This window comes from Drosophila ananassae, chromosome 2L (genome assembly GCF_017639315.1).
Source record: "Drosophila ananassae strain 14024-0371.13 chromosome 2L, ASM1763931v2, whole genome shotgun sequence".
Classification (NCBI taxonomy): domain Eukaryota; kingdom Metazoa; phylum Arthropoda; class Insecta; order Diptera; family Drosophilidae; genus Drosophila; species Drosophila ananassae.
The window spans coordinates 7,717,005-7,733,609 of NC_057927.1; the positions used below are offsets into that span (position 1 = coordinate 7,717,005).

The following is a 16,605-nucleotide window of genomic DNA, read 5'->3' on the forward strand; positions in this document are numbered from 1 at the left end:
TCTTATTAGTTTTCTAATACTCCTTTTTTAATGAATATTATTAACATTTTTTCAAAAATAATTGAAAATATGAGAGATTAAAGGCTAAAAATACCCTTCAAATGTTAGAATTATTTAAAAAAGAGAAAAACGAATTTTAAACCATAAAAGGAGTTACAATTTTTTGAATGCCATATAACTATCGATAAAACGATATAGCCTTCGGCTTGCATGTTCTTCTTCTTCTAATGTAGTTATGTCATCTCTACAGCCAGCCAATTCTTCAGCGAACATAAGTTGAGCCATTTTCAAAGGATTTAAAGACATTTCGGTGAGTTTTGCCGAGTGACAATAATTTGTAACCCAAGAAACAATAATTCTAAGTGTCCTCACAAGAGTACGTTGGCTAGGAAACTTAATCTGTATGTATTGAAGTGTGGCACGCGTAAACGTGACTTGGACTGCTGTCGGCGTTTTTCTTATTTGGCTGATAAGAGTCTTGGGTGATTAAGATCAATGGAAATTTATTTAGTAATTTATTACATTATAGACGGTTAGATGCACCCAAGTTGTTTACATTCGACCTTAATGCGCACGCCACTGTGACGTCAGAGCTCATGCCCAGCGGTTATAACCCTTTCAGGGGCATTCGGCATCGCACGTTCCTCTATCAGATGTTCTAACTCCTGCTGCGTTGTCCATCGTGAGATTACGCCACGTTGTTCTTGAAAATGTCATCATAATTCCCCTTTGAAGTGGTCCAACAGGTTGCCATCATCAGGGCACTATAATATTTTGAAAGCATGATGATGAGAACACTTTTTAAAGAGTTTTTAAATCTATTCTCCCTTACCACATTTTAGTAAATTTAAAAGATTTTTCAGATTGCTTATTCATAAATGATTAATCTAAACAAACATACATGGATGTGGAGGATAAAGTGCACAATGCACAGATTAAAAGCCAGCTCATCTGTCAACTGCGCAGCTGTGCTCCGCCCAGCATTAGCTGATGCTGATATATATTTTGATTAGAATAGCGTGTCTTTAGAGCTCCAAGAATTGCTTTTCATTGAGATGTTTATGCCACTTAACATTCTGTCAAGGTTAAAACTTTAACTTGATTGCGAATAAGGTGCATGACATTTCGTAGGGACTCTACTAGACTAATTATTTAGTTAGTTTTAAAGATATACGACTAAATTGAAAATCATTCATGTCTAACCTCATATTCTCTATTCAAAACAGAATTAATAATATAAAACAATATGATAATTTGTATATCTTCGTCTGGCTTTGATCCGATATGTAAAGTTAATGGCCAAAACTGCGAGGAGCCGAGAGCCGATCTAACCGACTGGTTTTGAACCGGCCAAAGTTCGAGAACAGCAAAGTTATCTATAAGCAGATTATGAGAAGGCCAGGTGTATTCACGGATAACCCATTATCATGGAAACTCAGACCAAACCAGAAAACATCGATTAGATTGGGTAAAATAGTCCCAAACCATATATGGTCCAAAGTGCGAAGGCTAAACCCTCTGGCTGACTGGCTGGCGGCTCTCTTTCCGAAAATTGCATTGTTTACCAACCTAACCTGGCTAGTATTACAGGCCGGCTCCACGGCTGCAAATAACTCCCCTTTCTTTGTTTAATATTAGATTCAATTACCCGGCTCACTTAGGGGTGGTTACGATGAGCCCGATGCTTACAATTTCCTCCAGATTAGGGCCCAAAATTGAGCTACGTGCATGCCGCTAATCTGGGGGAACTCGGGGGAAATAACAACTAAATGCAAACGCCGACAGAAAAAGCTCTGACGTCGCCTCGATCGCCTTTTCCCCGAGCCGAATGTTTTCGTTTTGGCAGGTGTACGAAAGTTTAGTTAGTTCGAACTCAATTCGTCTAGCGTGTGGACGTGTGCTCTCAAGGCACTCCTCCTCAAAAGCCGAAAGCCTCAAACAAGAAATAAATCAAATAGTGCAGACACCTTAGTTTCTTAGTCTTAGTTTCTGCGACTGTGCCGAAAAAGAAAAGCGCGAGTTTTAAGAAAAGCCGTGTCACTTTTGGGAAAGCAAACAGGTTGGTTTCTCATCTGGATTCGACTGCAATTTTTGGTGACTTGTTGTATTGCAACAGAAGTTTAGTTCGGTGACCAGTGTTTACGTAAAATGCCAAGCCGACAAGCAAGAAATATCACTATGCTGAATTCTGCAGTAATTTATTCCGCTGCCGGAATATTACCTCCCTTAAAGAGACACATTTGTGAATTTATAATGCCAAGTCCGAAGTCTACGATCTTGGCTCAAGTTTACTCTTTGGTTTGAAGGTTTTAGTTGAGCGGTCAATGGGTCTTGAGGAAGGTTAAATGTTGGTTTTTTTTTCTTGAATACCCTTGCAAAGGGTGTCATAAAAGTAACTAATGGTTTTCAAAAGTGTTTGTAGAGTCTGAAGCATAAAGTAAAAGATAAAATCTGAAATCTAACAAATCTAGTCTCCTCGTAGGACTGCGTTCCAGCTACCAAGTTGAGCTTTGGCTTATGTTCGCAGATAATTTAATTCTTCATTCTATTAATTTCCCCGACCAAGCATTTCTTCGTTTTTTATTCATTCAATGTCCTTTGTTTTTTTTTGTTCGGTTAATGAACTTTGGCAGCCATTATATAACGTATACGCAATGTTAATTTTCTGCTTAAATTGCAAATTAAATGTGTCGAATTGAAGAAAATGATTTGCACTTGTTAAGTTCCAAAGCCGCGTGTCTGGCTGAACTAGTTTTAGTTAAAGTCTATACGATAAAGGAGATTACTTGGAAGTGTGTTCAATTGTTAGATGAAGCATCTCAACAAAACGTGATGCACTTTAAAATATTAAACTATGAAGTGTTCTATATTAAATATTATTGTTTTCTTTTGCTTGGGACTGCCTATTATGTGTATATATTTTTTGAGATGCTTTCTCAGTGTAGAGACGCAACAAGCATCACGCTTCTGCAACGTGATACGGGTCTCCAACAAAAACATTTGACGCAAATTGCTCTCTTCGTACTTTCTTTCCGGCGGGCTCTCTCTACTATATACTACTATAAGCTCCCACACTTTCTGTGTGCCCCCTCAAAACTCAAACAATAAAATCTGCAAAGAGGCCACCAGAGGCGGCTAAATTCAAGTTCAATGTGCGGCCTAAGCCTGCTGGCCTGTTTGAGTTGCCATGAAAGCAGTTTGCCGGCTTTTTGGCCACCATTTAGAACAAGAACAATCTGCTGTTTTGTTGACATAACGCCACCATAAGCTTTTTTCTCCGCTCCCCCTATCACTGACTGGCGCTGTGGCTTTCGCCATATTCAAAAGCTTTTTCTGTGATCTGCTGTTCTGTCAATAGACTCGCACAGACTTTTTCAAGAGGTACAACTATTTAGCGGCCCCTCTTTAGTGGAAAGAAATTCTTAACAATTAAAAGGTGTAAATTAATAATATACATAAAATCTACAATTTAAAGTAGAAACACTTGTCCTTGTTAGTGGCTATTTAGTTCTTAACATGTTAGTTCTAATCACCCTCCTATATTCGGTCTTGAGTCAGCATCGTATGATTTTTTAAGCTCTCGGTCCCGGTCCCGGTCCCGGTCCCGGTCCCGGTCCCGGTCCCTTTCCCGCTCCCGGTTCACGTGTTTAATTGACTAATGTTCACTTCATATCTCGCTTGCTGCCCTGCCAAGTGTAATAATTGGTTGTTTGATGAAATGCAAAAAAAACATTGATTAGCGTGTGAATCGCATGTGATTGGGGCTAGATAGGCCGAAGCCCACGCCGCCTTCACGCCATAAACTGGGCAATAGCAAAAGCGATAAGATTGGACAATGTCTTCTTGTCTAGACCGCAGCACAACAGCCAATATTAACCCTGACCTTAGCAATAGGCAAATCGCCAAACTGGCAAACTGGCCAACATCTAATCTGCAAATAACACACCTGCGAAAGCTTTAGCTTTTGGCTCCCTTACCAATCTTCGGAGCTTGCGCGAGCGAATGGAGCTTTTCGCCGATTTCTCACAGTGCTAAAATTCAGCACAGCAGTTTTAAAACCCAAACCAAGCGGTACAGTTAAATTAAAGCCGCTGCGATATAAAATATTAAACATATTTTGAGCTGAAACCAGGCGGAAAACTTTCCACAAAGTGTAATTCTGCGATAGCACAAGTCCAAGTGTTTTCACGGCAATTGGAAATTCTTGTTAATAGGCAGCAAGTGATTGGGTGGGTGGGTGGTTGGTGTGCGAAAAAAATACAGTGCCGAATTTCAGAAAGGAATTTTCCACGAGCTCCCACATACACCCACATAGTGAGATTAAATGTATCAGCGTTGGCTGTTAACCTTGGGCGAAGGTGCCAAGTTCCCAGTGACCCATTTGTTCGACGGAATAATCCGACACCTGTCCATCGCCGTGTGCTTTTTTCTCACACCGGCATTTTGTATTATTTATGTGGGGATGTCCTGTTACAAGGACACGGCCGTATCATATCGATATTTTATTCAGTCGGCGATGAAAACAACTCGCGTTAGGCAAGAATGGCAAAGGTGTCCGTCCGGTCACAATTTAGACTCACCTGCCGAAAGCGTGTCAAGTTCAGATAGCTAATTGCTCAAAACACCAACATTGCATACACTAATTGCTCTTTTGTTTATATGTTTCTTTGCTTGGTATTGCGACTTGGAGCTTGCGACTAAATTATACTTTTTTTTAACTCACAGTTGACGCAAGATGCCACCCAACGCCCATGCCGGAGCCCAGTCCATCACGGACTCGCTGCTCGCCGCGGCCACAGCCGCCGCTGATTCAGAGCAGAGCCCAACCAAACTGCAGCAGGACTCCACCGGAGTGCTCTTCGAGTGCGATGTGGAGACCACCGACGGTGCCCTCAACAAGGACATTGTCTCGATGAAGAAGGCCGAAAAGCGCCGCCTGAAACTCGTGTGGCGCAATATTATCGCCTTCGGCTACTTGCATCTGGCGGCTCTCTATGGAGCCTACTTGATGATTGCCTCCGCCAAGTGGCAGACCATTATTTTCGGTAAGTGAAGTCATTGAAATCTGCAAACATATTTTATTTACATTTCTTAACATTTGAGAACGAAGGCCGTAAATGGTCAAGCGTTTATGTGCGACATGGCAACGATTTTCATCTTCCTGGCGCGTGCCGTGAGGGTTATCTAATTTCCAAGGCACTGATAACCTTCACATAGTCGCGTTTATGGGAGTCCAAGTAACACACGGCTTAGACGACTGATCGGAGACAATCTAATAGCTAATAGTGACTACATATACGCATTTGCGTACGTGCCGATACTTTCAATTTTCAATAAATCAAGTCACTTGTGAGATAAACATTTCTCATTTGAGGATTACAAAGGATCATCCTTTATCCTCACAACACCACAAAATTTCATTCTGAAACTTTTATGTCCAAAATGAGTATAATTTATCTGAATAAATTTATAAATACGATCATAATTCCAATGAAAGTAAGCCGAAATGCGCAAATTTAACGCAAGTTGGAGGTCACTTATATTAATATATTTATTTAAAAAAAAACAGCTATTAATTTATAACCATATTTTTAAATTATTTTTTTAGCCTACATCATGTACGTGGTGTCTGGATTGGGCATCACTGCCGGAGCCCATCGCCTTTGGGCCCATCGCTCCTACAAGGCCAAGTGGCCCCTACGCGTGATTCTGGCTCTCTTCAACACAATCGCCTTCCAGGACGCCGCCTACCATTGGGCCCGTGATCATCGCGTGCACCACAAGTACTCTGAAACCGATGCCGATCCGCACAACGCCACTCGTGGCTTCTTCTTCTCGCATGTCGGCTGGCTGCTGTGCAAGAAGCACCCCGAGGTGAAAGCCAAGGGCAAGGGAGTCGATCTATCTGATCTACGTGCCGATCCCATCCTGATGTTCCAAAAGAAGTAAGACTGCTACTATCTGCTCTTGAAAATATAGATTCTAATCAATAAAATTTGTTTCTGTAGATACTACATGATCTTGATGCCCTTGGCTTGCTTCATTCTGCCTACGATGGTCCCCATGTACTTCTGGGATGAGTCCTTCGTCAACTCCTGGTTTGTGGCTACCATGTTCCGCTGGTGTTTCATTCTGAACGTAACCTGGCTGGTTAACAGCGCTGCCCACAAGTTTGGCGGTCGCCCCTATGACAAGTGAGTAACAGAATGATTTTAAAATAATATTAAACTAACCGACTAAAATCTTTGTAGATTCATTAACCCCTCTGAGAACATTTCGGTGGCTATCCTTGCCTTCGGCGAGGGCTGGCATAACTACCACCACGTCTTCCCCTGGGACTACAAGACGGCCGAGTTCGGCAAATACTCTCTAAACTTCACCACCGCCTTCATTGACTTCTTCGCCAAGATTGGCTGGGCCTACGACCTGAAGACCGTGTCCACGGACATCATCCAGAAGCGTGTCAAGCGTACCGGCGATGGCACTCACGCCACCTGGGGCTGGGGCGACAAGGACCAGTCCAAGGAGGAAATGGAGGATGCTGTGATTACACACAAAAAGAGCGAATAGACAGACCGGGCTTAGGGCTAATCGAGGGAGGGTTTAGCATGAAATCAATCAAAAACCATTGAAAAATTATTTTCCGTTTTGCACATGTCCGCGGATTCAATTTCGTAAAGAAGCAGTAGCAGAAGCAAGAAAAAGACCATTTAATTAATTCTAAGATAAAAAAGTTAATATAATTCTTTGTTGTATCTTGAGAACTTTATACAGTCTGTGTTAAACCAGCTCTGGAAGCTGTTTTTTTTCGCTCTGGAATTGCTTTGGAAAGCCATGAAAAATAATTTTGTATTTATACATATGCATATAAAACGCTTTAAACCTGTATATTGATGTACAATAGACGGAACATTGGAGCTTTTTAATTCGCTGTTATCTCGAAGTCACTTTGGAATCAGAGAAAAATCACCCGTTTTAAATTACAACTTCATACAACTAGTAGAAGAAATACTTTCCGTTTAAAAGAACATGAAATACCTGCATAAGAAAGATTTTAGTATTTAGCATAAGCCAAAAACCCAACAGAATAATCAAGGAACTAATATAACTATAAACTAAACGATTGATGTTAGAAATGGCACTTTCACATAAACATATGATATTTCTTTAAATGTTTAAAATAAATTTGGAAATCGCCTCTGGGTGACAGATCCTAGTAGACCTTTCCGTAACCTGAATATGTCACGAGTCGTTTCACTTCAGTTTCTCTCTTTCTGTTCTACTGGCAACACATAGTTATTACTCTCTAAGGAAAGAAATTACATAAAAGAAATCAAAATCAAATTGTTTTTATTTTTTCAAATTTTTTTTTCGCCCAAAATGGACCTATTTAATGTTCCAAAAAAAGTAAATAGGCATGTGGTCAAGGCAGTGTGCTTTCTGCAGGGACCCAAAAAGGAATTTGTGAACACCGACGATATTGCTAAGCAGGTTAAACTCCAAATGGCTCGAACTCGGGTCAAGGCCGTTCATAAAGTGGACGACGCCATTCACCAGTCGCTGAACAACTTGGTCGACATGGGCCTTGTTTCAAAGTCAGGAACAGCTTACTCAATGGCATTCGCCCTTAATCATCCTGGATTCGGGAATGGGGGTCGCGCCTTACCAAAATCCGTCCCAAATGTACCCGGCCATCCTACTCCCCGTAATCCAAATAAAAATATGGTAAGTTTGGAAATGTGAAGTAATAAAGATATGCCATTTAAAATTTTCTTTCTCAGCTCGGCAAGCGGAGCCTTGGACGATTGAACCCCTTGAAGCCACCCACTAGAACCCTCTCTCCGGACTCTATTTCCGGAGACGAACAGGAAAAAGCTAGGAAGATGTTCCGTAACCCCAAGCGCCTGCCGAAAAAGAAGCAAGATATCCCGTCTCTAAAGAGAGGATCCAAGGGACCAGATACTCACAAACCCAAAGATGGCCTTTCAAAATGTTTAAAAACGAGCTTCAAGGCAAAGGATAGAACTAGAAAGTGCCAACCACTTGTGTGCAAGGAATGCCGTACCGCTGTCACCGCCTTCACCAATGCTCAAAACTCGATATCCTCTGGGAACTTCCCGAACAGCAGTCTTCATGAACTCTACATGGATTGCTATCAAAAACGTGAAGATACAAACGAAGGGGATGGATACAAAAATGAAAGCAGCGTCGAGGTCCTTAGCCATTTAAAGAGTGGAAGTCAACATAGAACTGTTTCGCCTATGGAGTTGGACTTTTTGGGCCAAACGCCCAATAGCTTCATGGCTTTGGGTGGCAATCCTGAACGAAAATCGTCTAGCATTGACTCGAATTCTAGGAACCCTTCGGTTATTACAATTCGAAGCAGTCTCTACTCAATACGAACGCCGGAAGGAAGCGATTCATGTGTGTATTTCGGGCAGCCCAGCCAAGGGTCGATGTCAGCCCCTGTTGAAACACTTTCGTTTACTTCTGCGAGAAACGAAAATTGTATTGCACAAGCAAGTGTAGCCCAGGGAGCTCCATTTTCAGTCGCAGGGAATTCAAATCTTCCAATGCTAGAATATAAAAGAAGCAATGCTAACGCTACGTTTTTTAACCCGGACGGTATTAAAACGATATATGGACCAAGGTCGGGAGGCTCATTAAGAGTTAAATCGTCGAAGTTAGCACAGGGATTACGTTCCTCAAAATCAATGTCCCCTCCTGGTGCTAAAACCCCAAAAAATGCCAAATCTAAATTTGATTTTTATAAGTAATTTTGATACAAGGTATTAGAACAGAACAATTTGTATACATTTTTAGTGAAAATTTTAAAATAAATCCGTAACGGTTTTTAGTAAGACCCTCTGATTCAAAAAAAGACTGTTAATTTCTGATGTTAGGGGTGGACCTATCGGATAGCGCTGGAGTATTATCTCTTTCATTGGTGTGTGTGTAAGGTTTCTCTCCCTCCGAGTTCGTTATCTTACTTCTCTTTAATGAAGTCCATTTGCTACGTTTTTAAATAAGTATATAAAAAAATGTATAAACTGTATTCTCTAGATAATCTTTAATGTTCCTGACATTCCTTACAAAATTTCCATGAAATCGACAAATAAATGGAGTCAAGAAACCCTGACTGGATAGTCCATTTTACTTTCTTTTATAAATATTTGTTCACTATAATAAAGGGTCATACGGTTACATAACTATATTTTACAATCAGGATAATTTACAGTTAGGAAAATACTAGATTGAGGAGTATAATACCAAACACTCAGGTAGGTAAGGTAGTAAATAGTCGGTGAGGTGGCTCGTTTCCCGTCACTGCTTCCCTCTCTTTTATTACTGCGCTGCTACAATGTCTCGCCATTCCACTCTCAGCTGTCGACGCGTAAACATTGCATTTAACTTTTAAAGAGCTCTGTTTTGTTTGGGTTTTGCGTGGCTTACCTTATTTTTTTACCTTTTCTTAAACTCTGTTATTGTTTTCGACAAGTGCTAATATCTGTTTTGATGCACTCGAGTGTCTCTATCTTTCGGTGCATTGTGTTCCCTAATTGAGAGAGGAATCTGAGCGACGCCCCCTCACTTCCGTGACGTCGCAAATGTAAATGCAGTGCGCGGGTACTTGATTTAATTCGATTTAATTGCTCTCGCCGCTGGTCGAAAGTTACAACAGCCAGCCGTCATGATGGATATGAAATTCCTGATGATTCTCATCCTGGGAGTCGGTTTTATGTTCGTCTTCACGGCGTTCCAGACCATGTGTAACATTGAGGTAAGAACGGTATCTGTCTCTGTCCGACCTCACTCTCTCTCTCTCACTCTATAAGCGAGTGTGTGTGTATGTATGCGTGGGCGTCGTTGACGTATCCTTGCCATTGGTATTTTCGTCCTTGTCCTTGTCAATAGACTTGGCAGTAGCCTTGGTCCTTTCCCGCCACCCACACGTGCCCGCCACAGGATGTCCCCAGCAATTGGGGAGCTCGTAAATTGCCCTGATTTGCGGCACTGTAAAGTGTAAGTGGCGGGGAGTTGGTTTATTATTTAATTTAATGCACTGCCCAAAGGTCGGGCCTTTGTTCGCTTTTCTGAGTGATTCTTGATAGAATCATTTCAGCGGAGAATTCATCCTCTTGTTGATAAGAAAGAAGCGTCTGCTCTTGGGAACTTATCACTCGCCCATAGAATAGTGGATTTACAAGCAAGAGAAGTCAACTGGAGCCACAAGAATTGACCCCAATGAGGGAATTAGACTCTGTGGGAATAAAAGAATAAAATATTAGTATATTTAAGACCTACAGGGCGTATACGTAACTAGCTACCTTGAGAGTAAAAAAGATCTATACTCTACTTAATCTACATATATTATAGTACTACAAATAAATATTTCAAAAATTGCCACAAAAAATTAGAGAATTTGACTTTGTGGGAATAAATAAAATACAAATCTTTAGGACCTACAGGGCGTATACGTAACTACCTCCCTTGAGAGTAAAGTTGATCTGTACTCTACTTAATCTAAGTATATTATAGTACTAGCAATAAATATTTAAAAGTGGTCAAAAAATCTGTGAAAATAAGACTTTGTGGGAACAACGTACGTAACTAGCTCCCTTGAGAGTAAAGTACATCGATGTATGTTATAGTATTAGATATAATTATTTAAAAATAAACGTATTGTAGACCTTATTGGATTCCCTGCCATAAATTTTGTTCTGGGAACCAGCTGATCATGATCCCACTGCCATAAAATTAGAAGCCACACACTCCGATAAAATCATTTAATCAAGTAACAGCGATTAACTAATTAATATTTGGCAATAATTACTCAAAATGCAGGTATCTGGAGTGATAAGAGAAGATAGCACGCCCATTGGGTCCTATAACTGTTCATATCGCGGATTGTTTATTACGGTTAACTCAAGCAGTAAGATCAAGGTCGCAGCAGCTAATCACAAAACCAGAAAACAGACCTGCCTATTAGTATGTAGAATCTCTATCGACAGAGACTGGATTGTCGGGTGTGCAAAAAAATAAAAAAGAAACATTCTTTTTCGCTCTTGGCCCGCCTTATTACGAATGCGAGGCATTTTTTTTGGTTTTTTTTTAGTTATGACTGAAACTTGAAAACGAAAACTGGCCACAAAATACGTCGTTGTCATTGTTTTGCATTGAAAGCACATTTATCAAGCACTTTGTTATGGTTCAATGGACTTTGGAAGCACCTTCGGATAAATCCGCAGTCTGTGAAATTGCGGCATGAGTAAGGGCAATGTAATTTCAGTTATGTTCCTCACTTTGGCCTTTCGCGCATGCGCAATGGATAAATATTTTTAGAGTTTAGAGCTTGTTTCTGCCCTCTAGTTAGTGGCTTTATGTTACTTTAAAAACAATTCGCCATGGCAGCGGCGAATGCGGCTCGGAATTCCAAACAGGGCGTGTTGGCCAAGCTTATAGCTTATAGACCACCAGTCGATCGGTCGATCGGTCGATTGGTCGACTACCGACAGTGCTGGCCGTCTATTAGAAAGCCATTTTTTAGCCAAGGCCCCCTGGCTTGCAATCTGGTGGTGCAACCTGTGGAAAGGAACAGAACACTCGAGTCTACTTTCCAACTGATTGCGCAATCGAAACTCAAGACAGCTCACTAAGCGCGTCAAACGCCAGCTCTTTCAATGTCATTGCAATTGCAAGTTCGCAACTACACACACACACACACATTGAGAACTTCAAGGCCACGTCAGCAATATAAGCTCGCCAGGTTGACCAACATACATATGCACAATGTGCACACATCAGTTCAGTCCCGCCAAGAGACGGATGGCGGGAGCAGCGGGTTGGAGCGCCTGCGCCCAGACAGCGAACATAACACATGGCGAACAGCCGCTAGGCGCCCTCGCTTGCACAACAACAAACCGAAAAGTGGGTGTGCGCCGACGAGCCCACCACCAGCAGTGCCCCAGTCGCCCCACCACCTCCCAACCGGGTCTAGCCGAGCCAATTTTGAATCAAGTCTATGTTGGAAGTCTCTACCTTACAATTTTCAGCCAGATATTATGGGAAATTTTGGAAATACTTGTCAGTAACAAGTAACACTTCAGACATTCAAAATAATACTCATCCACATTGTCGCCTATCACAAGATGCCAAAAAACATGCCAACTGCTTCCCTTTATCCAGTGAGCTCGGGGCTCCTGCCTTCCGATGTTCGCACCTATGGATTCCTCAAGCCGTTCCGTTCGAATACCCCGAATCCCGTGGCCACCGCCTCCATGGATCATGCGAAGCTCAGGGAGAAGTTGCAGCGCATATCTACTATGGAAGAGGGAGACTCTCAAATATTATTTGACGAAACGTCCTTGGAGGGCGGTACGCCCGAGTCCGAGAAATCGCTGTCGGGGCTGGCTTTTGAGAGGAAGCGTAAACTGTTCGACACCGCCGAGTTCACCATTGCCAAGGGGAAGAAGATGAGTGAGATGTTCCATCCGAACTCCATCCCGACATTGGGCGACACTGCGGAGGGCACGAATATAGACGATATCAAGAGATACATACGGGAAATGCGCCTCAACATTACCAGATAGTTTGATTCTTTTTCAAATCTATACTTTATAATATAATAAACTAGTTCTTCGAAACTTACAATTGGGGATTGTAGGGATTTATTTTAAGGATGGGAAGCTAGGCCTTCACTGGAGATTTTTTCAAGAATTTCCACCTTGCCCAAGCATTTGAAAATCAAAAGAGGACCAAGGGATTTTTGCAATTTTATTCAGATATTATCCAGCTAAGCTCAACCCCTTTGATAAATTGGAACTACTACCAAGCTATAGGTTAGATTCTCTCACTTATTGTATCTTAAAGATAATCCCAGACTTTTGAGGTGAAGTAGTGTAGTCAAGCAGCCGTTTCATAAACAGTCACAGGGAAATTTAATACTGAAACTCACTGATACACCCCACAAGGAAACATATTTAAAGACAATACAAAATGAAAAATCAGAAGAACTACTTCCCAAAGACGGGCTATTTCCAACAGAATTCCTCTGAGGAAGCCGACCGAACCTATGGCCTCCTCAAGGCAAACAGACTGGGCACCCCGCTGCCATCGGCCGCAAAAAATTTAAACACCTCAGAACTGACACAAAAGTTAAATATGGAACAGCGCAGGAGCTTATTGTCCCAAATTCTGGACCCAATGGGCAGCGAGTCATCCCGGTCATCAGACCTGTCCATGCCGAGCGTACCGCCAAAGTCGGGCATGTCCTTTGCGATGAAGAGGAAGTTATTCGACCAGGCGGAGTTCACCATAACAAAGGGAGTCAAGATGAGCGATTACGCCCACCCGCTCGACCATGTTGGGAAATTTCAGTTTTTGGAAGGTTCTTCGCCCTACGAATCCGAAGATTAAGGTTGCAATATTTTTTGTACATTTGTAATGTGCCGAATTAAAATTAAGCTCACAAAGGCGCCTCAAACTATACATTTGTTTTTTAATTACAAACCTCAACTAGAAGTCGGCGTACCCTGTTCAAGGAGGTTCAAACTCGTTTCTGTAGTTTTAGTTATATTTCTTGTGTGTTTCGGTGAGCCGATGTGCCAGTTTCTTTTGCGTAATAAATAAACAACATAAACGCAATCGAGTTAATACATTTTTTCATGCGTTCTCCTGCAATTCCGCATACGCACATGACTTTCTTTATTGCATTTCGACTTTCTTTCGGCCCTGTTTGTTCAAATCTTGACCCAATTCCCGGGCTAGGTGCTCAGTCAATCGAATAATAAAAAGATCATCAACTGGTGTTCATGGAGGCCCATTATACCAATCGAACTGATAAGGAGTGATTGCACTTGAAACCTGAGATTTCTTATCAGAACAGTCTGCTATAAATATTCTTTACTTCATCTATAGTTCCATGGATGATGGTCCTAAAACTAAATATGTTATGTACGAGTTTATAACGACTAGTTCCTGTTGTTTATTAATTCAAAATGGCAACAGTTTCCGGCTTTATATTAATTAGTTCCCACTTTCACTCACTTCAGCTGGAATTGAATTAATTGAGAACCATTCTGAAGTACTGTCGCCACTCACTAAGGCGGCTTCCACTGATAATGCAGCTCTCGCATTGGAATCCGAAATGGGGACGAGGACCAGACCAGATCTACCAGTGCCACTTAATTGATGCATATAGAAATCGAAATCGAAATCGTGTCAGAGTCAGAGTCAGTGCTTTGCGCCGAGATAACGATATCATTCGACAGTTACTGAGATGCGTCCTTTAGAATGGAAAATTTTTGAAACCGCAAACATGTTTCGCCTATTCGACTTGTAATTTTCCACTCGCCATATCCACACTGATCAGATGCAAGAATTGCAATGTTGCACTTGAATCTGGTTGCAGACTCGCCTTCAAGGCTTCAAGCCTCAAGCCTTCTCGCCCAGAATCAGAATCTACAGCTGCGGGTGATCGAGTAGTCTGGCCTATTATATATTTTATAGAATATAAAATGAGTCGTTGATCTTTTCAAATTATCAATAAATTATTTAGAAAACCTTGAGACTTATAGACAACAGGGGATTTTAATTATATATTTTACCAGCCATGCTAAAATAGATTTTTGTCTCGAAATGCGTATCCGGACAGGAAATACCTGTATTACGGTGTACTTGAAACGATAACACGTTTTCGGTATGGTATTCAATAAGAAATAAAAATAAATAAAAACAGTAAACATTTCTACCGGTTCATTGAAATGCAACAATCCAAATGTTTCTGGCACGTTTTTGAAATGCTAATCACGCTAATCGATCCGATCTATCCGTAGAAAACCATACTGGACAGTATTTCCCAGGAGGATGAGATCTTCAAGGGTGAGGGCTACACCAGCCTGGCCATCATTTATCTGTTCTTCTCCCTCTCCAACTGGCTGGCACCTTCGTTCATATCTTTTACGGGCCCCCGAGTGGCCATGGTCGTGGGTGCATTGACCTATACGTGAGTAGATCCGAGACCCAAGATACCAATACCATAAAGATCGGTAGCTAATGATTCCACTTTACAGCGCTTTCATGATCACGTTCATGTTTCCGTCGACCGTACTGCTGTACGTGGGCAGTGCAGTTCTCGGTCTGGGGGCCTCCATCACCTGGACGGGCCAGGGCACTTACCTCGCCAGGTGCAGCGAGTCCTCCACCATATCCCGAAACTCTGGCGTCTTCTGGGCTCTGCTGCAGTGCAGCATGTTCATCGGCAACCTGTTCGTGTACTACCAGTTCCAGGACAAAACGCAAATCGACAAGGAGACCCGGAATCTGGTCATCGGTGTGCTGACCCTGATTGCCATCCTGGGCATCGTCTTCCTGGCGGCACTGCGCTTCATGGCGGACAATGCGGAACACGACAACGAACTGGAGCAGAAGCACACAGGATGTGGCCATGCCATGTACGCCCTGAAGTCGGCGGGTCAGCTTTTCTTCACCAAGAAAATGCTGCTTCTCAGCTTGGCATTCTTTTATACAGGTATGTTGCCTCTGAAATCTCTTAAATATGTGAGAAATAAAGTATATCTTTATCTCAGGTCTGGAACTATCATTCTTTAGTGGCGTTTTTGGCTCCGCCATTGGATTCACTACGAAAATAGCTGAAACGCCCAAGGAAATCGTGGGCCTGGTTGGCATTTGCATCGGAGCCGGTGAGGTCTTCGGAGGCGGACTCTTCGGAATTCTGGGCAACAAGACGACGCGATATGGACGCGACCCCATCGTAATTGCCGGTTACGTGATGCATATGGCGGCATTCTTCATGACCTTTATCAACCTGCCGAACAGCGCACCGTTCAAAGATACCACCGATATATCGTATCTGGATCCGCCCAGCGCCCCCATTGCACTGATCTGCGCCTTCCTGTTGGGTCTGGGCGATGCCTGCTTTAACACACAAATCTACTCGATGCTGGGCGGGGAGTATGTGAATAATGCCGTTGGGGCTTTTGCCCTCTTCAAGTTCACCCAGTCGGTGGCGGCAGCCATCAGCTTTTTCTACTCCTCGCACTTTGGCCTGTACGTCCAGCTGGGCATCCTGGTGGTCACGGGCACCATTGGCACAATCGCCTTTGTTTTCGTAGAATGGGGCTTCAAGCGACAGCATCGGGAGCAGGAGGCCCTGGAGAAGTAGGCTAGTTGTTCTTTAGACCGTTAGGGCGACCCCTTTGGTTCGCCAAATTGTTAAATTTCCCCGGAGAGCGTTAGATGCGTGCGACTGCGTCGTCTTCCTAGACAATAACTAATAAGTTCGTTGTGCGCTGCTGTTGCTACATATTTGTATTTTAATGTTGGCATTCCAAACCGTAATTCTAAACTAGTTGTCTATGTTTTTATATGTGTGTATTGTATATGTGCGTTTATTTATTGTAAGCAACGATTGTGCAATTGTAAATTAAACCACAGCAATTGAGTATTAATAAGCAAATCGGCCGGCGTGCACGCGAAGCATATCCGCGCAAATATAGAGAATTTTAAGTAACAAATACTTTTTTGTTGTTTAATCTGGGTGAGGAAGTGTTATAATTCGATTTGAATGTGCGCGCCACGTGTTTC

At 42.3% G+C, this 16,605-nt stretch overlaps 5 protein-coding genes and 2 long non-coding RNA genes across 10 annotated transcripts; 5 read left to right on the forward strand and 2 right to left on the reverse strand.

Moving 5' to 3' along the window:
* The first annotated feature begins 239 nt into the window (after window positions 1–239).
* On the forward strand, window positions 240–7,238 carry LOC6500742 (acyl-CoA Delta-9 desaturase). Of its 4 annotated transcripts, none has more exons than XM_044718277.1 (5): window positions 240–310; window positions 4,726–5,045; window positions 5,609–5,945; window positions 6,009–6,194; window positions 6,252–7,238. In XM_044718277.1, the coding sequence occupies exons 2-5, from the start codon at window positions 4,736–4,738 to the stop codon at window positions 6,568–6,570; spliced, it is 1,152 nt and encodes a 383-aa protein (XP_044574212.1). In that variant the 5' UTR covers window positions 240–310; window positions 4,726–4,735; the 3' UTR covers window positions 6,571–7,238. The 4 variants fall into 4 exon arrangements, with proteins under 4 accessions (XP_044574212.1, XP_014766694.1, XP_044574213.1 ...); XM_014911208.3 differs by lacking the exon at window positions 240–310 and adding an exon at window positions 1,875–2,059; XM_044718278.1 differs by lacking the exon at window positions 240–310 and adding an exon at window positions 4,059–4,153.
* On the reverse strand, window positions 487–1,796 carry LOC116655232. Its single transcript, XR_004310387.1, has 2 exons — window positions 1,649–1,796; window positions 487–764 (listed from the first exon to the last, which is right to left on the reverse strand). It is a non-coding gene; the product is annotated as an uncharacterized LOC116655232 (long non-coding RNA).
* Window positions 7,239–7,376: 138 nt separating the features above from the next.
* Window positions 7,377–8,814, forward strand: LOC6502663. The gene is made up of 2 exons (XM_001953792.4): window positions 7,377–7,725; window positions 7,782–8,814. The coding sequence occupies exons 1-2, from the start codon at window positions 7,381–7,383 to the stop codon at window positions 8,775–8,777; spliced, it is 1,341 nt and encodes a 446-aa protein (XP_001953828.2). The 5' UTR covers window positions 7,377–7,380; the 3' UTR covers window positions 8,778–8,814.
* Window positions 8,815–9,359: 545 nt separating this feature from the next.
* LOC6500743 (UNC93-like protein MFSD11) lies at window positions 9,360–16,537 on the forward strand. The gene is made up of 4 exons (XM_001953793.4): window positions 9,360–9,781; window positions 14,835–15,004; window positions 15,072–15,529; window positions 15,588–16,537. The coding sequence occupies exons 1-4, from the start codon at window positions 9,692–9,694 to the stop codon at window positions 16,181–16,183; spliced, it is 1,314 nt and encodes a 437-aa protein (XP_001953829.2). The 5' UTR covers window positions 9,360–9,691; the 3' UTR covers window positions 16,184–16,537.
* Window positions 9,814–14,258, reverse strand: LOC123258386. Its single transcript, XR_006508046.1, has 2 exons — window positions 14,047–14,258; window positions 9,814–10,261 (listed from the first exon to the last, which is right to left on the reverse strand). It is a non-coding gene; the product is annotated as an uncharacterized LOC123258386 (long non-coding RNA).
* Window positions 11,999–12,648, forward strand: LOC116655180. Its single transcript, XM_032452667.2, has one exon. It carries the CDS (start codon window positions 12,150–12,152, stop codon window positions 12,588–12,590), a length of 441 nt encoding a protein of 146 aa, XP_032308558.1. The 5' UTR covers window positions 11,999–12,149; the 3' UTR covers window positions 12,591–12,648.
* Window positions 12,905–13,488, forward strand: LOC26515212. Its single transcript, XM_014911919.3, has one exon. The coding sequence runs from the start codon at window positions 12,997–12,999 to the stop codon at window positions 13,414–13,416; it is 420 nt and encodes a 139-aa protein (XP_014767405.1). The 5' UTR covers window positions 12,905–12,996; the 3' UTR covers window positions 13,417–13,488.
* Window positions 16,538–16,605: the final 68 nt, after the last annotated feature.

Coding starts and splice junctions, on each gene's coding strand:
- LOC26515212 (XM_014911919.3), top strand. CDS start 12,997: ATGAAAAATCAGAAGAACTACTTCCCAAAGACGGGCTATTTCCAACAG.
- LOC6502663 (XM_001953792.4), top strand. CDS start 7,381: ATGGACCTATTTAATGTTCCAAAAAAAGTAAATAGGCATGTGGTCAAG. Junction 7,726..7,781: donor GTAATCCAAATAAAAATATG/GTAAGTTTGGAA, acceptor TTTCTTTCTCAG/CTCGGCAAGCGGAGCCTTGG.
- LOC6500742 (XM_044718277.1), top strand. CDS start 4,736: ATGCCACCCAACGCCCATGCCGGAGCCCAGTCCATCACGGACTCGCTG. Junction 5,046..5,608: donor GTGGCAGACCATTATTTTCG/GTAAGTGAAGTC, acceptor TTATTTTTTTAG/CCTACATCATGTACGTGGTG. Junction 5,946..6,008: donor ATCCTGATGTTCCAAAAGAA/GTAAGACTGCTA, acceptor TTGTTTCTGTAG/ATACTACATGATCTTGATGC.
- LOC6500743 (XM_001953793.4), top strand. CDS start 9,692: ATGATGGATATGAAATTCCTGATGATTCTCATCCTGGGAGTCGGTTTT. Junction 15,005..15,071: donor GTGGGTGCATTGACCTATAC/GTGAGTAGATCC, acceptor TCCACTTTACAG/CGCTTTCATGATCACGTTCA. Junction 15,530..15,587: donor CTTGGCATTCTTTTATACAG/GTATGTTGCCTC, acceptor TCTTTATCTCAG/GTCTGGAACTATCATTCTTT.
- LOC116655180 (XM_032452667.2), top strand. CDS start 12,150: ATGCCAAAAAACATGCCAACTGCTTCCCTTTATCCAGTGAGCTCGGGG.